Consider the following 22,131-nt stretch of genomic DNA (forward strand, 5'->3'; position numbering starts at 1 on the left):
GTTCGGGGACAGGCAGGAGGCTGGGACCCAGCAGAGAGAACAAGGGAGCATCAATGTTATCTGCACAGCTTTATTTCATGTTAGAGACAAAGAAATATTATAACATATTCCCAAACGTCTATTCTGGATAGCGGGCAGAGAGTTGTTATATTATTGTGTATGTTTCTGCATTTTAAAACTTTTTCTCAAAAAAAACAATCTGCCACGAGCTGCTTCCTTAACTCAAAGCCTAGCATTGCATTACAGTTTGCATGTGCTAGGACAGTAGATGGAGTGATTTGAGGATTTTTCCCCCCATCTCTTGGCAAGGGTGTTTTTTCATTTCTTCCCCTAAAGAGCTGGCAAGTGGGAAACCTAAGTTTTCCTCTCGGCTCAGCTACCAACAAGCATAGTGGTGGCCAGGTGATCTCAAAACACAAAATGCTGCTTATTTGTGGGTAGGGCTGTCAGATTTAGAGGGAACAATATATATAGAATGCCCAGTTAAATCTGAATTTCAAATAAACAAGAACATTTTTTGGTATAATTATGTTCCGAATATTGCATGGGACATACTTATAACAAGATGTGTCTGTTGTTTGTCTGAAATTCAAATTTAACCGGACATCTTGCATTTTATCTGGCACCCCTAATGAGCAGGGCAACTTGAGGTCTGTCTCCCCAGCATGACCGGAGGTACCATGTCCTGCTTCCTGCTGTATCCTGGCACCTGGCACATGGCAGGTGCTTGAGACGTATTTGTTTAACAAAACAAATGAGTGGAGAGTTTCAGAAGAGAGAATCTCGAAAGATCCTGTCTGATCTAAAACTATTGGGTTTTCCCCACTACATCCTGATTCAAAGACTTTCACATAGGGTCTTGCACAGTGAAGAGTTTGAAAAAAGAAGTCAGTGACAATAACCTAGCCCAGTTATTATTGTTAATATCCCAGATACCCTCACCCAGAAAAACAGCCAGCGACGGAGTGTGACCCTCCCTCCTTCCCCAAAGCCATCAGTTATTGGGAAAATGTGGGCAGTACCTGTGTTATCGGGCATGGACGCCTGGTCTGTGTTTCTTTCCTTCTTGAAGACGATATTTCCGAGCTGCAGTACGGATGACACCACCTTCAATATGGCTGAGGGAGGAGGGAAGAGAAGAACAGTCACAGATGTCAACCCCAAGGTGCTCTGCAGGTTTGGAGTCTAAAAGTCACTGGGGACCCAGAGCCAGCTCACATCTTTCCTCCGAAGAGACTCAGTTCTGAGCCCCTGCATCTAGGAGAGAGTTAAACAACCTAACTCCCTGCTAACAGGGGAGAAAACCTGATGGGGGGAACTGGATAATTTCAGAGCGTTGCTAAAAACCTTGCACAGTGGAATACCGTGGATCAGGGACTGGCCTGCAGCCTGTGGACCAAATCTGGCCCACGGCCTGCTGTTATAAATAAAGCTTTATTGGAACACAGGCACGCTCGATCATTTACATATTGTCTATAGCTGTTTGCACGCTACAGTGGCAGAGTTAAACAGTTGCAGTAGAGATCGTGTGGCCCACAGGGGCTAAAATATTTACTATCTGGCCCTTTGCAGAAAATGTCTGTCAAGCCCTGCTCCAGGGCAGTGAGAATGAATGACCTGCAACTACAGACAACCAGACTGTCACATCTCAGGGACACAAATGCTGAACAAAAGATGCCAGATGCAAACCAGAACATGCTGTGTAAGTCTGTTTATAGAAAGTTCAAGAACAGGGACAACTAATCTATGTTGGTAGACATCAGGATAATGGTTATCCCTAATGGGCGGAAACTTCTGGGGGGCTGGTGACGCTCTCCTACTTAAAGTAGGTGCCAATTACACAGGTATGTGCAGTTTATAAAAATTCATTGCACTGTACACTTACAGCATACACAATTTTCTACATGTAAATCTTACGTCAATAAAGGTTTTTTTTTTTTTTTAAACCCTGTGCTTCTTAACATACTCTGCTGTGTATACAAGATGCTCACGTTAGGAAGGTGGAAATTTGTTTCAAAGTGTCTCCAGACAAAAACACTGTGTTCCCAGAATAGTTTGATCCCTTCTAACTCCATACTCAACCCACGTTACTGTTAAAATGATTTCTGTGTCTGAAATCCCCACAAGACCATGAGTTTCTGGAGTGTGGGGGGCCTGCCCTAATCATCTTTGAATTCCCAAAACTGAGTCCAGGGTCCAGATGTACAGGGGAGGGAGGGAGGGAGGGAGGGATGATGGTAGATGGAGGATGGATGATGGATGGATGGATGGATGGATGGATGGATGGATGGAGAATGAATGGGTGACTGATTAATGCGAACGCTTGGCTTAGCTTAACTCAGGCGCAAATCAGAGTTTTGGCTTGTAAGAAGTCACCATGTTCCCGAAACAAACCCTGGAGATCCCAGCCTTCTCTGCTTCCTCAGGCCAACGTAGGGGTTACGAGGCCCTTCACAATCGCTATCCTCACACCACAGGGTCCCTGACCCAGCTCAGCAGGAGAAAGACCCAGCTGCTGACCACACACCCATCCGCTCCCACTCACTGTGGCAGAAACCCCTCCCCCACGATGAACAAAGCCACTATGGACAGGACATTGCTAAGATACTTTCTTTTAACAACAACGTCTATGAAAGGGGCTTTGTAAACTATCAAGAGCTGTACTTGTGGTTATTAAAGCGCAAGTCTGAACTAGCCATTGCTGAAATGCCTGCAGAGCCCAGGTGAGGAGTCTAACTCAGGGTTTCTCAGTCTTGGCACTATGAAACTGGGGGCCAGATAAATCTCTGTTGGGGCGGGGGGTGCTGTCCTGGGCTCCATCGAGGGATGCTTAACAGCATCCCTGGTCTCTAACCACTAGATGTCAGTGGTGCTCCCTCCAGAGCTGTGACAACCCAAACTGTCCCCAGATATTTGCTAAACGTCCCCTGCGGGGTTGGGGAAGAGCTCACCCCTGGTTGGGAACCACTGGTCTATGTGAACAAAGCTGACTGATGGGGACTGTGGGGACCCCACCCGAAGGGAGGCAGCAGCCACTCCATTGTTGTCACGGGGCAGATAGGTCCGGTATCACCAGAAGTTTGAATTTTTCCATAGATGATGGAAACTCAAATTTTTATGTGACATCTACCCACGTTTAAATGTTAGGAGCCAATTTAAAATATTTTTGAAGGCAGTTGTGGCCAAATAATCTCTTCTGTGGGCTCGGGAGTCACCAGTTTGCACCTTCTGGTGGAGTTAATGTGATCACAGTGATGACAAAAGCATGCCACCACTCCCAGTGCATAGAGATGAACTAGCAGGAGCTGGCAGACAGCAAGGTGGAAAACCGGCAGGGGCTACACAACGGCAGGGGTGGTGACGACAGACTGTCCGGTGCGGTGGTTGGAAGAACACACGCCACAGTTAGACAGTCCTGGGTTCAAATCCCAGCTCCACCTTGCTGAGCCTCAGTTTCCCTATCTGCAAAATGGAGATGGTGATAGCATGAAGTTTATGTCAGCAGAGGGATGCAACGGGCTGGCCAGCAGGGGGTGAATAGTGGTGGCCACCCATGGTGGGTTCAGTGTGGGCCCCAAAAGATATGTCCACCTGGAACCTGTAAATGTGTTTTTTAACGGGGAAAAAAAGGTCTTTGCAGATATAATCAAGTAGAGGATCTCAAGATGAGATCATCTCGGATTAAACTGTTGGCTCTAAATCCAATGTCAAATGTCCTTACGATAGACAGAAGAGGAGACACACAGAGTGGAAGGCCACGTGGAGAAGGAGACAGACATTGAAGTGATGCATCTACATGCCAAGGACAGCTGGAGCCACCAGCAGCCTGGACAGAGGCAAGGGACAGATTCTCCCCCGGAGCTTCCAGCACGAACCAGCCCTACCGACACCTGGATTTCAGACCCCCAGCCTCCAGAACCGGGAGAGAATAAATCCTGTTGTTTTAAGACACCAAGTTTGCAGTAATTCATGACAGTGGCCTTCGGAAACTAACACACCTCCCTCGTTACTGAGGAACAGGAAACGGGGCCACCAGCACGAGGCACAGTTACTGCCAGGGGTCCACGGGGTGGGTGATTTTAGGTGGTATCTGAAACTTTATTTTTGCTATGAATAGTTCTTCATTCTAATTTATTAGAAACGATATAACCAGGGCATTAAAGATTAGTGATTTTACAGAAATTATTGTTTAGGACAAGGCCCAGAGTGGAGAGGGCTGTCGAAATCTACCCTGCACATAAAAACATCCAGCCAACGACAACAGAGATGAAACCTGGAAGTGGCACCAACCGCGAATGACTGAAGTCTGAAATACGGACCTGGACAAGCTCCGAGAGGGTTTGAGTGCGCCCGGGCCTCATCCAGCCTGTTGATAGCAGCTGTGTGACTTCATGTCAGCTATTAGCCTCTCTGGGCCTTTGTTTTGCCTGCTGAATGCCGCCCACTCCCCCCATAAAACTACCCCATAGGCTTGTCGATAACACAGCACCTGAACATGCCGGTGCTCAGTGACCAGTAGCTGCTACTGTGCCATTAGCATCACTGCGTCCTACACTGCGACTGGCTGGCTGCGCGACCTGGGGTTGGAGTCCCTTTCCCTCGCTGAGCTCCAGGAAGTGGTGGAGAGGGGGTGGTGGGGGTTGGTGGGGCTGGACTGAAAGCAGAACCCAACATGGCAGGACAATCCTGGCCTCTCCTGGTCACCTGGGCCGGACTCACCAGCTCTGTTGCAGCCCCGTGGAGGGGTTGGGGTGGCTCTGGATGGACGGCGGGGGTTGGACACACTCCGGGCTAAGGCCGTGCCGTAAGCGCTGGTCATGGCACACGCCATCGTCTTAACGCTCGCTCTGTGTACTGTCCGCTCCGTGTGTATTTAACTTTTTAAAGAAATTCACCTTATTCCCTGTCCTTCATTTTATTTTAATAGGAAACTTTCTCTACCTTAAGTGAAAACTCAGCTTCACTTGCCATAAATAGATGCCACCTATAAATATAAATATAAGGAAAACAAACAGTATCGAATTCTAGCCGGGTGCTTGGGCCTGCCTGAGGTACCGGGCCTGGAGGCCACTCTCCGTGGTGACAAAAGAGCCCGGCAAGTGCTAATCCACAGGTACAATGCATCGGGCTGCTTTTTGCCTCAGTTTCCACCTATGCCCTGACCCAGATTATTTAAAGGATTTTAAATGAAAAGGTTTCCGTTCTCATAGACAAAGGGAGGGGCTTGGGAATCCACGAGACGAGAGAGTGAGTTCCCAGCTCCCTCAGCAACTCGCTGTGTGTCCTTGGGTAAGTTCCTTCATTTCTCTGTGCCTTGGTTTCCTCATCTGCAAACTGGGGATAACGGCAGCTACCTTGTAGGGTTGCTGTGATATTAAATAATGCATATGAAGCACTTAGCATATTGCTTTGATGCCTTCACTTTAAATATGTTATAAACATTTCCACATAAGTCAAAGTCTTTCTAAAACACAATTTAAGTAGCCCCACTGTTTTCTTTCACGAGGATAGACAATTTAATAAATCCTCTATCAACTGACAATTGAGGTTGTTCCAGGTTTTTATCATTTAAATAAAACTGTACTGAACATCCTAGTATGTTAAGGGAAAAAAAATAGGATTTGGGAAATGCCTGGCACACAGCAAGTACTTATTATTTGTTGTTGCTTTTTTTTTTTTTTTTTAAAGTGAGCTTAGAAGCAAAACTGACCCCCGTCCCAAACAAAATGATTCATTCTTGGAGGGTCCATGGCATTCAGACACGGGGGCTACCAGCACTGGGTTGTGACGTGGGACCCTGGCCAGAACCCACAAGCACCATCCGTTTGTCAACTGACCCACACAGCCTTCATTTTCTGGACCCCAAATTATCTCCGGAGGACCCGTCCGCCCCTACGTGCTGCATTTCGGCAATCGGTGCTATTCTGGGGCTCCGAAGGGAGTGGGCGTGGGAAGGAAGGGAAATTTTCCACAATCTTGCCCTGGCGTTCCCAAAAGAGATTAACCTTGAACGCGGGGGCACATCTAACCCAGAAGGAAAAGTGTTTTGTGAAGCACAGTGTTAAGACCAGGAATATGGTCCCCTCTGAGCTGTCCTGTTGTCAAGACCAAGTGTGTTTCTTGGCCACTGGTCAAAGGATATTAATCAATACTGGTCTATCACCAGAGCTGCCTTTCCAGGAAGAATCCAAGTAAACCCACGGCCTCAATCACTCCCATCTCCTGTCGCCTGCCACATGGTCCTGCTGAGAATCCGTTCTTAGAGCCCATAACTAAACCACTCAGCACTTTCCAGCACCCTGGGTACAGTGAGCGGCTCAGGAATGTGCACATCAACCCAGGCCAACCAATCAGAGTCCCTGAGACTCCATTCGGGACTCCAGCAGTGAATCTACTCCGCTCTTTGGACAAAACCCCAAAGAATACAAGGGCTGGAACCTAGCCATGTTGCTGTCTAGAAACTCCATTCTAGGTAGAAACAATATGGTTGGGAGATAGAGGACAAGAAATCAGGTTCTAGAGAAATCTTTTGAGCCCCTAGATGTCACTATACCTGAAAACCATATCCCTGAACTTCTCAGCAATCTGCCTGAAGCATTTTCCCTTTTGTTTAAGCCAACTTGTATCACTCGCAAGATAAGAGCCCTGGTTATACAGCTACTTTTCTAAAACACCACTGAACGACCTAGAATAAAATTCCTTTTCCTCCTCCTTTTTTTCTTTTTTAAGAGGTAGGGAATTCAGAGAGCAGAAACCTGTCCTGACCAGAGAAGAGTCCCTAACTCATTCTGGCGGTACCCAGAGCGTGAATCTGGGTCTCTTTGGCAACCCCAGACTCGGGTGTGAAGGCTTACATAGCTGCTCCTCTTCCTGGAAGCCCATGATTGCCATGGCCTCCAACGTTTCCTGGAACATCTCATCGTCCTGGGCAGCCGGGATGGGCACAAATCCATTGGAGAGGAATGTGTAGTTGCTGAAGCCCTCCAAAAGCAAGTCATCTAGAAGAAGAGGAAGAGGGGCAGGGGTTAAGAAGACAAACTTCTACTTTCAACATGAGACAGGAACCCGGCTGAGGGTCTGGGCCATCATCATTTCTTTTCCTTTCTCAAAACCTTCCTCCTGCATCATCATGTAGATGGCCTCATCAGCCATCGCCGGCCTCACACAGTGGTGCAGGTTGTGCACTGCTCTAGGGTGACTAGCAGCTGAAATCCAGCCTGGGCTCTGCCGACTGAGCCACAATCCCTGACATGGGGTTGCATCTACCCAGAGGAAGGGGACTCTTTATCTCAACTGTCCAGAGGCACCCTGCCTTAAGCTGTCCAAAGATTTAGATAAATCTTTATTCATTTGTTAAATTTTTATCAAAATCATACATGCACATGAATTTTAAAAATCAATTACTCCACAATACCTGCTTTTTATCTCTTTTAGCTGTTTTTTTCTGGTAGTTATCACTATATATATAATAGGCTTGCTATATATACTAGTATATATACTATATAACAGGCTATTTCTGAATATCATATTTAGGTCTTGTCTATGTTAGCTTCTGCTATGGTAGATGAAAATTTAGCTTTCTTATACCACCTTCCCTTTTCCCTATCTCTAATTGAATCAATAGATAAGGCTTATATCTATTGATATAAGAAGTTGGCAAATCTGGCCCACTGTTGTTCTTGTAAATAAAGTTTTATTGAAATATAGTCACTCCCATTTCCTTGTTTATCTTCTGTGGCTGTTTTCTCATTATAACAACAAAGCTGAAGAGTTGCAACAGAAACCATCTGGTCCTCAAAGTCTAAAATGTTTATCATCTGGCCCTCTAACAAAACATTTGCCAAGTCCTTGTTTATATCAGTACATCTATTAGATTTCATTCTCTATAAAGTCGTACATGCCGTGGTTACATTTCCTTTGTTGTTGTTCCATCCTCTTCTCCCCCCAAATTTATAATTGCTTTTCTTTCTCTTGCAGAATTTGCTTTTATTATACCCTCTGATACATCAAGTGTCCTCTTACCAATTTTTCATTTGGCTGGGTTTAATTATACTTTCGGAGAGGCGTCAGTGAGATACTTTTATTTTTAAACAAAGGTCTTTTAGGGGTCAAGGCACTTGGAAGCAGCTTGTTAAACTCGAGGTTAAACTGACCCGAGATACCAGTTAACTCAAGCTTCTGGATTAACTGAAATGCCTGATGAAAGTCACAAGGCTTTGGGTGTTTGCCAAGACGTCATTATCCGGAGGAGGGATAAATTTATGAGCATTTGATTCTCTCTAGAAGCCTAACCTCTCTCCACTTCCACCAGTAAGAATACAAATGCCCCTCGGGCATTTTAGTTGTAAGCATTATATTCGCCCAGTTTCTGGAAGATGAGAGGCAGAGCACAAAACTGAACCCAGACAACCAAACTGTTGACTTTGGTACCAAATGGAGGGATAAGAAATGTAAATATTTTGTTCTGGGGCACCCCATGGTGTCCCCCACTGTAACTGCTAATTTACCGTATTTGCTGGTTTATAACATCCATTCAGCATCCTCCCTGTCCTTTTATCCAAAACTGCGGCACCTCACACCTTACAAACGGTGCGATTTAAACAATGGATAATGCCACCCCCTGGTGGCGGAGGCTTGCAATACACCCCATCCCAGCAAAGGTGCGCTCACACGCATCCTTTTGGTAATTTTCTTAACCGAAATAATTAACCCTCGGCCACAAAACTGATAGAAAGTAAGTTGTATTGTTCCCACAAAATTTTAGACTTACACTTATTGCTAAAATGTAGACTCTACTATGTACCTATGTACGTTCTTTTTTTCAGCTATGTGATTTGTGTATTCTTTTAAGAGTTAGTAGATTCCTGTACATCCTGAACTTATAATAACATCCCACTGGAATATGGCATATAGCATATTATATTTACAGTATAAAATATTTCCCCTACAACAGAGGTCAGCGAACTTCGGCACACTGCCTGTTTTTGTAAACAGAGTTTTATTGTAATACAGCTGTGCTCATTGGTTGATGTATTGCCCGTGGCTGCTTCTGCATTACGATATCAGAGTTGAATGGCTGTGACAGAAATCACGTGGCCTGCAAAGCCAAAGAAAAGATTTACTACCTGGCCTCTTCAAGAAAAAGTTTGCTGACCCTGTCCCTACAAAGGCCACGTCGAAGTCACTTTCAAAACATGTATAGTGAAAAGTGCTCAGTTCCGCTGCCCCCGCAAATTCCTTATAAAATCAGAATGCATCTTAGATACTTGCAAGTTTTATGAATTGGCAAACAAGGTACTGTCTCTCTCCCTTCCTTGAAGGCATTGATTGTGTCTAATTGCACTTGATGTCCTCCAGTCTAATTGGACTTGATTAATTAATGAACTAACGTCTAACTGGAGTTGATGTCTACTCTGTCACATAGCAGGCACCCAGTAAATGACTCAGTGATTGACTCAACAAAAGCCACATTCACTCATTGGAAGGAGATGAGAAATTATACATCTGCCACTCAAAGCCACAGCTCTTTCTCTTGGCAGGATCTGAGACTCCATCGTCCTGGATTCTGATCAAAGCAAAGGCTGCAGCCTCCCTGGCAGGCATCACTGCTAGTCACTTACTTTTCATCTTCTCCTTGGCTCCAGCAATCATATAGTAAAAGATGTGGAACGTCCTCTCGTCTCTGGCTTGACGGATCGCCCGGGATTTTTCTAGCAGATCTGATTTGGGGGGAGTTAAGGATTCTGGGGATTCTGCAGGTGTTCCCCTCACAGGAACCTACCCTTCCTCCTGCGTCCCTGTCACAGCAGCTGCTGGAGGAGAAATCTCCAGGGCCTGGGAGAGGCTCCTCGGAGAGTCCGGAAGAGTCTCGGAGCTGCGGCGGGCAGCCATCCACGCCTGGCTCCAATGATCAACCTTCCAGTTCTGACCCAGGGATCAGCAACGTCTGACTGCGACCATCGCCCTTGTGGACAAACGGGGCCACTGGGTGCTGCCGCAGGCCCCAAGCCCGGAAAGAAGGGAGGAGAACAGAGCAAAAAAGAAGAGCATAAAAAGACCCCAGTGATCAGCCATGCTGGGGGCATGATCATGAGATGTTCCCAACGATCACCACCAGCTTCTCCTCATTGAAATGAGCTGCCTTTAGACGTTATAAAGATGACATCCTCTCTGATTTATAGGATTTAGATTATGTATGTGATTTATCCCTGTGCTAAGTGCACATGCACTTTCTCAGTTAAGTTTCACAAACCATCCCAGGAAGCTCAAATATCACTTGCATTTTCCACATAGGGAAACTGAGGCTCAGAGAGGTGCCATTTCTCAAGACCACACAGCTAGAAGTGGCAAAGCCGTCCTCCGTGCTCGCTGTTCCAAGAGGGGGTGTCTGATGGGACTGATGGGAAAGAGACTCATTAATTAAGGAGACCTGCTCTGCCATTGGGGGGTGACAGGAGGGCGGGGGGAGGCAGGCTGTCGTATTGGGTGGATTTCCTTAGCACTAAACGTGACGGTGCAGGATGGCGGGGCAGGCCCACCGCGCCCAACTGGGTCGGCAGACCTTGTCCTCTCCAAGCCCCAAAACTGCCTAGCAGTGCCTTGGCCCCCCCAGCCCACTCTAGCCCGGAAAGTGGTGGTTCTCAGACTTGCCCGTGGTGCGTGGGAAATCCCTGCAGGGCTTGTTCAAACCCAGGTTGCTGGGCAGGTCTAGGGGAGGCTGAGATACGCATTTCTAACAACTTCTGGGGAGGCTGCGGCAGCTGGTGTGCGGGATACACCTTGGGGACCACTGATCTAAGAGGACGGCTGAGGCCAGAGGGACACGCTCTGCCTGGGGCTTGCAGTAAGCACAGGAAATGGGCAGCTGAGAAGTCTGTGTGGGCTGCAGGACAAGCGGGTCCCAGCTTTGGACTTGGCTGAAGCCCGACAGCCCTCCCAGCTGCAGGACAGGAATCTTGGCTGTTTTGGGTGGATTAAAATAGAAAAGTGCAAAGGTTAGGCTGATAACAACAGCCCAATGGCTCATGCTTGTAATCTCAGCACTTTGGGAGGTCAAGGCAGGAGGATCACTTGAAGCCAGGAGTTTGACACCAGCCTGAGCAACATAGTGAGACCCCCCTATCTACAAAAAAAAATTTTTTTTAAAAACTAGCAAGCATGGTGGTGCACACCTGTAGTCCTAGCTACTCGGAAGGCAGAGGCAGAAGGACCACTTGAGCCCAGGAATTTGAGGTTACAGCTATGATCGCATCACTACATTCCACCCTGGGCAGCAGAGCAAGATCCCATCTCAAAAAATAATAACGACACAATAGCCACCCTACCAGATGCGCACTTTGGGCCTAGAAGGGCTATGCACATCACCACATTTAACCTCGGCAACAGCTCCAAAAGTAGGTGCTGTTTTCACCCCCATTTTATAGGAGGCAAATCTGAGGCTCAGAGAGGTTAAGTGACTTGCCTAAAGCCCCACAGCTTTGGCAGAGCTGGGAACTGGACCGAGACCAGTCCAGAGGAAGTGGGCCACTGCACAGCCCTCCTCCTTGCCCCGGGCACAAAATGCAACTAACACACCCCCCCAGGTGCTATCACTGTGAAGCACGTGCCCCACAAGCAGCTATGAAAGTGCAACACCCTGGAGTCCGAGGGCTGCCTGTGACGCTTCTGAGGTTGATCCGTCACGGAACCCTAGACCTGGTCCCCAAGTCCAGAAATTTCTCACCTGGCTCCACTTCACCCTCCAGACTCTCGAAAGGGAGGCTCTGCTTGTTCTTTCGGTGCCAGCCTTCCTCTGGGAAAATTCTGTTCCCACCGATTCCCTGTCTACAGAGTGGAGCCGGTCACAGGCCAACTCTCAAAAGGGACACGAAGTCCTGCGGGGACCTGAGTGTGGCCTTGGACAATGGCTCGGTAAGAACAAAGGGATGAGGATCATGTGACAGCCAATACTCAGCCAGCCCTTACCCCGCCCCTCGCGTGTGCCCAGAACTTTCCAGGTGTTGATTCATTTTATTCTCACGACATCTCCATGAGGCAGGGGCCATTATCATCTCTATTTCACTGAGAAGGCACAGAGAGGTTGAGTAACTAGCCCAAGGTCACTCAGCTAGAAAGAGGTCAATCCAGAATCAAACGCTGTCTGTTTGGGGTCCAAACCCGGGGTCCACGTGTGTGAAACCACCACACCACGGTGCTTGCTAGTGAGGGAAGGCAACCAGGGGGAGATTTTTATTTTTTCCTTCTGGAAGGAACCCAAGAGCCTGGAAAGAGAGGGGTGGCTCTTGTGCCTGTCTTGGGTCCTCCCAGATGCGGGCAGGAGGGTGTGGGGCGGTGGTCCCCCGTGGCCCAGACTCAAAGGATACAGGTCTCGATGTTGGCTCCCACGATGTACCCGGTGACGTCGAAGTTGATGCGGATGAATTTGCCCTGCCGACGGGAGAACACAGCTCACGGTCTGCCCACGTGCCGGGCGAGCAGGGACGGAGCGGTCACGGCGCACTGAGCGGGACACTAAGACCCCTGCAAACACTCACAGCCTCCCAGGTCAGCTTGCTGGAGGGAACCAACACAGCCCGGGCCCAACAGCGACAGAAGAACACGTAAAACGCTTTCACAGACCAGTGTCATTGGGCCTCTTGCGATGACTCTCGTCTAGCACGGCCATCCCCAGTTTAAAAACGGGAAAACCGAGGCTGAGAGAGACCGAGTGACTTGTCCAACATGACATTGCTCCTAAGTGGTACGGCCATGGCAGAAGGCAGGTTTCTCCACACTCAGGGGCTGGAGGGCTCCCTCCCCAGCCCCCGCCCTGCCCCCCAAGCACCCGGCACCGCCACCATCCAGCAGTGGACCAGCCCTCCTCTGCGGGTCAGGAGAGGTGCACAGTGGCTGCAGCCAGCCGTGCTGTCCAAGCTGGCCCTGGGAGGATGTCCCACAGGCAGGACATAGAAGCAAGGATAGAGCCCAACCCTGCAGCCACTGGCATCAGCCCTTTTCCTGCTTTCTCAACAGGTGACAAAGCGTCATATCCTTTTTCTCCACCATGACATACGTGGTGGGAAGTGGTCAACTGTGTGGCCCAATCCCCTAGGCGGCTCAGGCCCTGACAAAGCCTCCAAACTTTCTCCACCAGGAAATAAGACAGTAGAATGGTTTGGGACAACCATACTTGGGACAGCCCGCCGGTCACAGGCAAGACCCCGGCGCCATCCCTCTCTCTCCTTCCTAAGATGACAGGGGCATGGGGGATGTTAATCTTCAGTTTGCTCTCATGGATGATGTGCTAGAGACTTCCACAACATGCAAATGCAGCGCTTCTCAGTGGAGGCAGAACATCTACTACGGGGATTTTGAAAATCTGTGGGAGTGACCATTTGGCTTGTCCCATGACGGTGGGGGGCTACTGCTCTTAGTGGACAGGGGCCAAGGATGCATCCTGTGATGACCAGGAGAGTTCCAGACACCAAGCATTGTCCACTTGTGACTTTCAGATGTCCCACTGAAATTCATGGAGGTGAAAACCTATTTGCAATTAGCTGAGCCTAGGACCTAACCCTGTTTTATTTAAAGACACAAAAAATATTTTTTTAAATGTTGTTCTAATGTAAGAATGTCACTTCCGTGTCACTCTAGAGACTTTTCTTTGGTTCAGAACTTCACCGAGAGTCAGCTACTCTTCTGGAAAATGCCACCCCGACAGTGTCAGTCCCCGGAGGCCCCCTTGCCCTTGTGTCTGTAGCTGTCACAGTCACAGCGATTCCAGGTATAGATGTCAGTGTCTGGCTCTTTTATTGTGTTCTGGTGTGGTCTGGCCTGAGCACTGATATGTCGAAATGCTCATTTTCATTATGAATTGTCTTGTTTTATTTCTCCTTCATGTTATAGTTAGGGCATGATGGTAATTTGTATTAATCTGGCAGGTGTAGGAGGTGATATTATCTGTGACTCTAATTTCAGGCAGGAAAAGGAGACATTAGCTAATTGTTTGTTACAAAAATGGGCCTTGGGGACCACAGGGTTGGTTGGGGGCCACCACGTGAACACTTTCAGCAGAGCAGCTCTGGGGGGACAGAGCAGAGGTTTCTGCAAAGAGTGTGCCATCGGGCCCCACCCCCATGAGCTCAGAGGGGCACCCACAAACCAGCAGAGGCCCCCTAAAACTGGGACGCAGAGGCAAGTCTTTCCTCAATCTTTCCTCATTCAAATACCTTTCTGACTTTCCTACGGAGGCTACTGCTTTTACACAGTGAAACAATTTTTGTCTATGTGTCATCAACCTCCCACTCTCAGCGTTCTCCTGCCCCTGTCAGGCTCAGGCATGAAAGGGGAGGCCCTTGGAGCCTGGGGAAGTGTATGCGGGAGGTGACACCTCCTGTCTCCTTGCCTGTCAGCTCCCCCCACCTAGACCACAGGCCTCATGAAGGCTGGAAGCACATCTGAATTGCTCACTACGATCCTGTGAGCTCAGTGTCTGGTATACAGTAGGTGCTTAATAAAAGTTGACTCAGCAAAAAAAAAAGAGTGGTGTATGTAAAAACGCCTACCAGAACGACTGTACACAGTAGGTGCTTAATAAGTGCTTGTTGGAGGATGTGTGTCTGGTACACAGTTGCTGCTCAATTCATGCTTTGTTGCGTAAATGAGTATTGGATGTCAGTGTCTAGCACATCCTAGGTGCTCAGTAAATATTTGTTGATGGATGAGTGAGTGAATGAATGCGGGAATGAAAGGCAGGAGTCTTGCAAGATCGTCAGGTCAAGACAGGACGGAAGACATGCAGCAACACGCTGTTGTGACGTGCTCGTCCGCCCCTCCAGGCTCTGACGCCCCTGCACACGTACACTCTGCAGTCCCGGGCAGAAGATGACACCATGGGGTCCGAACATTTTCCAGAAAACCCACATGGCCTTGCTACTTACGAATCGTGAGGAGTTGTCGTTCTTGACCGTTTTGGCGTTGCCAAAAGCCTCCAGGATCGGGTTTGCTTGTAGAAGCTGTTTTTCCAGCTCTCCCTAAAATTCATTCACATCTAGTTATTGGGGAAAGCAACTCAGGTCCTGACAGCTCTGCCTTAGACGGATGTTGTCACAGAACTCTGCCCTTAACCCACAGGTTCTCTCCTATCTCCTACCTCTTCTCAGAACCCAATGCTAACGTCCAGGTTTACTCAAGGATTTCCAAAGAGAGGCTCTCTGATAGATAGCTAGGACGTCTGCTTGCTACGAAGGCCACTTTTTCCAAGCCCAGGGCCTGCTCATCTCTGCAATGTCACTGCCACTCAAAGGCACTGCATTGCACCATGCTGGGGTGTCGTTTACGTCATAGTGAACAGTGTCCCACAGAGTTGTGCAGTGCACAACCTGTCCTGCTGTATATGGCGGTCCTGCTACTGCTTGGATTAATAAGCAGCCTTCTTCAAGCTAAACCGCTACAGTCCCTCTTCTGATTGTTCTGGTGCAAGTGTTTAAAAGTTACAATGTTTCTTTTCTCAGATTGGTTTTCTGAAGTTCCCTATAGAAGACAAGTAAGGAATGCGCAAAACCCACCGGGAATCCTTTTCATCGACTGCAGAACAAAGCTTCAAAGCAGGTTGCCTGAGCTCCATTCATCAGGTTAAAGCCAGCTGAGACTGTACACAGCCCACCGGCCCCCTCTGCACAAATGCGGTCACGTGATTAATCGTGGCAGGAAAGGGCCAATGAGGTAAGTCAAGCCGGGAAAGCGAATGAGCGGCTCTTTGCCAGCCCTAACACGTGGCGGCTGCAGACTGGCCCCAGGGCCTCCGCCGGGAAGCGCTGGGTTCTGGGGGTTTTCTACTTGTTCTCTTCCCTGCCTTGCCTGTCTTTTTTTCCCAGGCAGCTGGGCTGGCTAGACGGAAGCTGGGACAGTATCCAGAGGGGACAAGAGTGGGCACAGCTTTCCCCTTGCTCCTCTGGACACCAGGAGGGCATTAAGGGTAGCTGGTCAAAAGGGAGAAAACAGGAAGCTACTATTTAGTGCTATTTTTATGTATTCACACACCCTCTTCCTTTGCAGCTCCCAGAGAAAGATGAAGCAAAAGCCTCATCCGCATGGAAATCCCACCCACAGTGGAACTGCCCCGGCAGAGACTTGTGGACATTTATAACAAGAGCCAGGGCCTTTCCTTGGCTAGTGGGAAGAAGACTAAAGGGACCACTTCCATCAACACAGACTTGGGGTCCCCATGTCCCCTGAAAAAGGCTCCTCTTCCAGCATGGTGTTTCCAGCAATTGGGGTTGAAAAGCTCTCTAAAGAAAGCTTTAAACATGGGGACCTTGGCCGGGCGCGGTGGCTCATCCCTGTAATCCCAGCACTCTGGGAGGCCGAGGCAGGAGGATCGCTTGAATCTGAGTAAGAGGCTCTACTTAAAACAGAAAAATGAGCCGGGCATGGTGGCGCATGCCTGTAGTCCCAGTTACTCGGGAGACTGAGGCAGGAGGATGGCTTGAGCCCAGGAGTTTGAGGTTGCTGTGAGCTAGGCTGACGCCACGGCACTCTAGCGCTGGGCAACAGGGTGAACTGTGTCTCAAAAAAATAAATAAATAAAAATAGACATGGGGACCTGGTGCAAACCTCTCATTTTATGGATGATGAAACTGCAGCCCAGAGAAGTTAAGTGACTCGGCCAAGGTCACACAGGAGCGGATCCCAAATAAGAATCCTGATTCTCTTCTGACCGACAACACTGTCACCCCAGGTCTAACTGAGATGGATCGAGTGTGATCTTTTTAGGAGCCGTGGAAGACCCCTGAGGGCCTCTTCTAGGCTGGGACCCACCTGCCAGCCCCCCCAAGCTCTGCGTTAGAGATGAGTTTACATATGCGGAGGTCCCAGCAGGACCAGGTCGTGCGTCGCGTAGCCGGGGCCTTACCGGGCCACCGCAGCTAGTGCATCGCGAACCCCAAGGCTGTTTCTGGAGCCTCGGGTCAAGCCACCAGCATGCAGAAGACACACGAACACTGCACACGCATGCACGAGGACACACACCGGTGCACCGGGGACAGGGCAGGGGGAGGAAATTTAGGGACGGTGGCGGGGAGAGAGGAGGGAGGCATGCCACAGCCACGCCGTCGGCCGACTGTCAATCAAGCCTGGGAAGCTTTGGGGCCTGACAGTCCTAAAACGGTCAACCAGACAGGACAGACTTCTCCGGGTCGTTCCAGTAGGGGGGGCACCGGGGGTGGGCGCGTTCGTGGGGAAAGTGAGGGGCTTCACTCTGAACTGGGGAGATCCCTCCCAGGCTGGAGCGCGACCCTGGGGGCTCTGATGGGCGTCGTGTGGGTGGCGAAGGCGCCCCCACGTGCTGCCTGGCAGCGGACGCCCGCGGGGCCGCGTTCCAGCGGGACAATCCGCGATCCGGGTGGGACTCCGGGGCCTACCCCGTCCTACCCCCCAGCTACGCTCTCGGGGGGTGCAACAGGGCATGCAGGTCTAAGTACACTCCGTGCCTCCCGTCACACCAGGAAAACACGCCCAGCTACTCACGTAGGCAAGAGATGGGCCTTGCTGTGGTTGAACAATACAGTATGAAACAAACGTCAGTGTTATGCAATCACACGTACAGCAAGGGCTGGAGAAACAGACATGATTTCACCCCCCCCAAACAGCCTGGCGTCCCCCCGAGAACTCGGACAGCAGCCCCTTTCCCACCCCGCTGCCCCGCCCCCTTTGAATTTCTTAAATGGGCTCCTGAAAACGGTATCCGACGAGGTCGTGTCTGAGATGCGTCTACACAGGCAGCAAAAAAAAAAATCAGGCATGTAGCAGGCACTTGATAAAGATGAGTCGTTATTGTTAAGTATTAGCCCCTGTTTTCACTATTTAGGGAAAAGGGAGGGACAGTGGGAAGCCGTATTTTCACTGCCACACAAACTCTGGGGCCGCTGTGGCCAGAAACCAGCTTGCCAGGGACAGCTGTGAACTGCCGGACCTTGGGTGACCTGCAGTTATTTGGGGAAGGAAAGTTCTTTGAAGCTGTGACCAGCGCCCAGCCCAGATCTCCAAGGGCGTCGGGACAAGGAGGCCACCGTGGCTGCCCCAGAGTCGCCTCTAAGGGTCTGAAACAAGAACCAGAAGGGCAGGAACCGGAGACACCTGGCATCGTGGTCAGACCTCCATCCTGCCGTCGTCCTGACCCCAAACCTGCGACAGAGGTGCCGCCGGTCCTGGCGGGCCAGGGCTTGCCCCTCCTCTGGGACAGGTGAGGCAGGAGAGGGGGAGGAGGGGGACCGGCCCTAGAAGGGATGACTCGGAAACCTGCTCTTCTTTCCTCTCCAAGCCCTCAGTGAGACCATGTCATCGTTTGTTTATTTGTGGCATTATTTGATGACTCTCTTTCCCACTGGTCTGGAAGCTCAGAGAACAGAATGACAGAGACTCTCGGACTTGTCACTGGGCCTCCACCCTAGTAGGTGCTCAATCCATAGTTATGAACGATATCAGACCAAAGCCCACGTGCTGAGTGACACCAGTATCCCCACCCATGGGGATGGGGACATGTGGAGGGACAGGCAAACCCAAGGGGCACCTCGACCCTGGGGAGCTTCCAGAGATCTGATGGAAGGAGTGGTTCTCGGTCGGGGGCAACTGTCCCACCCCAGGGAACATCTGACAATGTCTGGAGATGGTTGCGGTTGTCACAACTGGAGGAGGGAGAGCCATCAGCATCTAGTGGGTGGGAGCCAGGGATGTTCCTGGGGGCACAGGATGGCCCCTACAATGGAGACTTATCTATCTGGTCCAAAGGGACAACGGTGCCACTACTGAGAAGCCCTGACGTGACACAAGATCCCACTGTGGCAGGCAGATGGCTTATTCCCATCTCCCGACACAGGCCCCTTCGGGAGGACGCTTCTGGCTGAGGCAGGGAACGGCCCAGACGCACGCAGGCTGCTCAGGCGGGAAACTGATCTCTCCCCGGAGTTGCCAGGGGAGGGGACAGTCACACGGGGGGCCCGAGTTCTCACGACAGCGTTCTGTTTGTGCCTCGATCAGATCGCGAGCTGGAGACCCATCTGCTAAGCATGGCCGCTGACGGGGACCCCGCCACTCACCGTGATGCTTGTGTCCTTCTTGCCCTTGTGGGACGAGGCCACCACAGCCAGGTACTGGATGACTTTCTTGGTGTTTTCTGTTTTCCCGGCTCCAGACTCGCCTCTGAAAGACACAGGGACCTGTCGGAACTAGCCTATGCGGGTGTCCACGGTTACCTGTCCACGGCTCCGTGCAGTGATCATCAGTGCCACTCCCCAGATGGGGAAACTGAGGCTCTCAGAGAGGAACTGACTCGCCCAAGGTCATAGCTCTGGTAGCGGGCTGTGCTGGGCCTCAAACTCAGGTTCAGTGCTCAATGTACTCCTCTCCCAAGAGGATGCGGGAAAGGATTCAGATAAAAAAAGAATGAAAATCAAAATTTAAGTTTTCCTACAAAGGTCCAAACGTAGGTTTATTAGGAATTGTCATTAGCATTGTTAGACATGGAAGGACTACGCAAGCAAAGACATAAATTCCTCTCAGAGTTTTAGGAACAAAGGTAAAAGTTTCAGAAACTCTCCTTATGGGGGAAAAAACCTGGTTATCCCATTGGCCACTGGGCAGATGCAAGCCCCTTCATTCTCTGGAGAATCCCACCCTGAGTATCACGTGGCTGGGTAATGATCTCAGCCAAGTATCAAAGGATAAATCTGGTTGGAGTAATTCATGCTAAAGTGTGAATGACTAATAGGCTCAGATAGGCAGAGCATTGTTTGTCTTCTCAAAAAGAGTATACACTCTTAGAATATGAGGGGTAGATTTTTTTTTTTTTTAAACCAAAATAGCCTTGAGCCAGCTGCCTTTCTTGGCCACCAGAACTCATCATGATGGGATTGTTTCATCCAAGGATTCCAGACACTGTCTCTGGCTCCCACCACTCCTAGTGAGAAGGAAGGACAGGACCTCAACCAAAACTTCCCTCCTTCCTTGTCCTCTCCTCTTCCTTTTGTTTTGTTTTGCTTTTTGTTTTTCCTTTCTTTGCCTAGACTCTCATTTTCTGAGCTCACTTACTATTCTAAACTACAAGGGAGAGAGGAGTTTTTTTTAAGTCTGGAAAAGAATTTGTCTGCCCAAGGTCGGCTCGAGGTTCTCTGTGCTGAACCAGTGCCACCAATGCTAGTGCAGTCTCTGCGCTTCTTCCTAATTAGGAAATAAAAAAATTAATTTTCTCTGCCAGAGTCCCACTAATAACTTTGCTCAGGCTGAAAAAAAAAAAGAAAAAAAGAAAGAAAGAAACATGGGCCCTGAATTGCTGGGCGCAATCCTACCGGTCCCACTGTCCAGAAATTGAGCGTCTGATGGCCAGGAACAATGAAACATCTCAGACCAGCCTCTGTGCTGTCCCCTCCCTCTTGGTGGCCTTTATGCTCAAGGGCCACATTATTTCACATGGTCTGAGGCAGCTTATGAAACAGGAACCATGGAGGCATTACCCTCATTTTCCTGAAAGGGAAAATTAAGGCCCAAAAAAAATTTTTTTTTTTTTTATTTTAAAGATGAGAATTGACCTTGTTTTTTGGGGGGTTTTTTTGTTTTTTTTTTTTGGGTGGGGGGCAGGTGGTTGGGTTTAGGGGCCATTCATTTCACATGTATTATCTCCTTTATCCTCCTCCTGCCCTATTCCTGCAGGTAGGATTCATTACCTCCATATTATTACAGAAGCAGTCTGGCCCAGAGTGGGCAGGCAACTTGCCCTAGGTCACACAGCAAGGCAAGGGCATAGTCAAAATTGACGATCAGCTCTCTGATTCCAATGCAATCAAGACTCTTTTTATTACATTTCTTTCATTCGTTTCATGACACAGGCCCAACCCTGTAGGAACTTGCTTTCTAAGGCCAGAGGAAGGGAAGGGGAAGAAGAATTGATATATGTTGAAGGCCTACTCTGTGCTAGGCACTGGGCTCACAGATCTGTTTATTTAATCCTCCCAGCGACCTAACGAAGGAGTTCTTAATTATCCCCATCACTCGCCTGGGGGAAACTGAGGATCAGAGAGGTTGAAGTAAATTGCTCTGCACAATTGCTCCTGCACTCACATAGATAGGAAATGGAGAAGTAGGATTTGAATTCAGGTCCACTCGACACCAGAGCCCATGTTCTGCCTTCTACCTTTTTATTTTGATAAATGAGCAAAGCGGAAAGGCAGAAAGAAGTAAGTCCCAGCCGCACTCCATCAGAGTTTTTCTGTATACTCTAAAAGTCTTCAGTTGCCTTAATCAATGAGCCAAGACACTCAGTCATTTACACTTTAGTATGAATTACTTCAATCGGGCTACTGTTAGAATATCTGACAGACTTCACTCCAAATTGAAGGGGCTGGGTTCTGATCAGACCAAGAGGAAGGAAAGAAAATTCTGAGTGTGGGAAGCCACTATGTAGGTGGTGCTGAGCCTATTTAGCTCCAAGACAATAGTCAGGACAGCAGTACACGCAAACGTGTAAGAGAATACAATATTCATGCCGACAAACCAGTGTCCCCAGATCACTGCTACACGCCTCTCCTTTCCCATAGCAATTTCTTCCTTTTCTACCCTTGCATTCAGCCTCTCCCACCTCCTCTCTTTTACAGCAAAGACATCAGCATGACCTGTCAGGGGTCCTGGTCTTCCACTTTGCCAGGGAGGGGAAGTGGGACGCACACATTGGGAATCTGTTCCTCCCTGTGTGGACTGCTTGGCTCAACAGTTTCCAAGTTTTACTGATAAAAATAAATCGTCCTAGAAGGTTCTGCCAAAGAAAACATCCCAAGCTCCAGGCTCGTGGGTGTCTGAAGGTTGATGTGCTCAGGGTTGGTCCAGAAACATTAATATCTTTGCTTTTCTGAACCTTGAACTTGGGAGTGAAGATGGTTTCCTGGTCTGAGCACCCTAAACCTCTTTTCCTGTTTCTGGGGAACTTGGTGCCCTGCTCCCTCTTCTTGGAGGAGGACCTGGACTCATGGCCACATATGTCCTCCTGGCCTTGCAACTACCCCGCTGCCAAGTCCTTGCAGTGGGTGGAAGGAGCCACCCAACGGCCGCTTAACCCCTCAGCTCTCAGTGGGGCTGGCTTCGTGGGTGTGCGACCTGTACAGCCTC

The 22,131-nt window shown here is 49.4% G+C and overlaps 1 protein-coding gene across 5 annotated transcripts in view; it reads right to left on the minus strand.

Moving 5' to 3' along the window:
• The window catches only part of MYH11 (myosin heavy chain 11), a 100,846-nt gene that overhangs the window by 35,540 nt on the left and 43,175 nt on the right, over positions 1 to 22,131 (minus strand). For 3 of the 5 annotated variants that reach the window (XM_045542667.1, XM_045542672.1, XM_045542669.1), the window contains exons 5-11: positions 19,074 to 19,176; positions 17,506 to 17,526; positions 14,919 to 15,011; positions 12,363 to 12,426; positions 9,621 to 9,719; positions 6,855 to 6,998; positions 1,023 to 1,118 (exon numbers count right to left, since the gene is read on the minus strand). In XM_045542667.1, coding sequence (XP_045398623.1) covers positions 1,023 to 1,118; positions 6,855 to 6,998; positions 9,621 to 9,719; positions 12,363 to 12,426; positions 14,919 to 15,011; positions 17,506 to 17,526; positions 19,074 to 19,176 — 620 coding nt within the window. The remainder of the gene's footprint in view (positions 1 to 1,022; positions 1,119 to 6,854; positions 6,999 to 9,620; positions 9,720 to 12,362; positions 12,427 to 14,918; positions 15,012 to 17,505; positions 17,527 to 19,073; positions 19,177 to 22,131) is intronic. The other 2 variants (XM_045542668.1, XM_045542670.1) reach the window with 1 other exon arrangement.

This window comes from Lemur catta, chromosome 2 (genome assembly GCF_020740605.2).
Source record: "Lemur catta isolate mLemCat1 chromosome 2, mLemCat1.pri, whole genome shotgun sequence".
NCBI lineage: Eukaryota > Metazoa > Chordata > Mammalia > Primates > Lemuridae > Lemur > Lemur catta.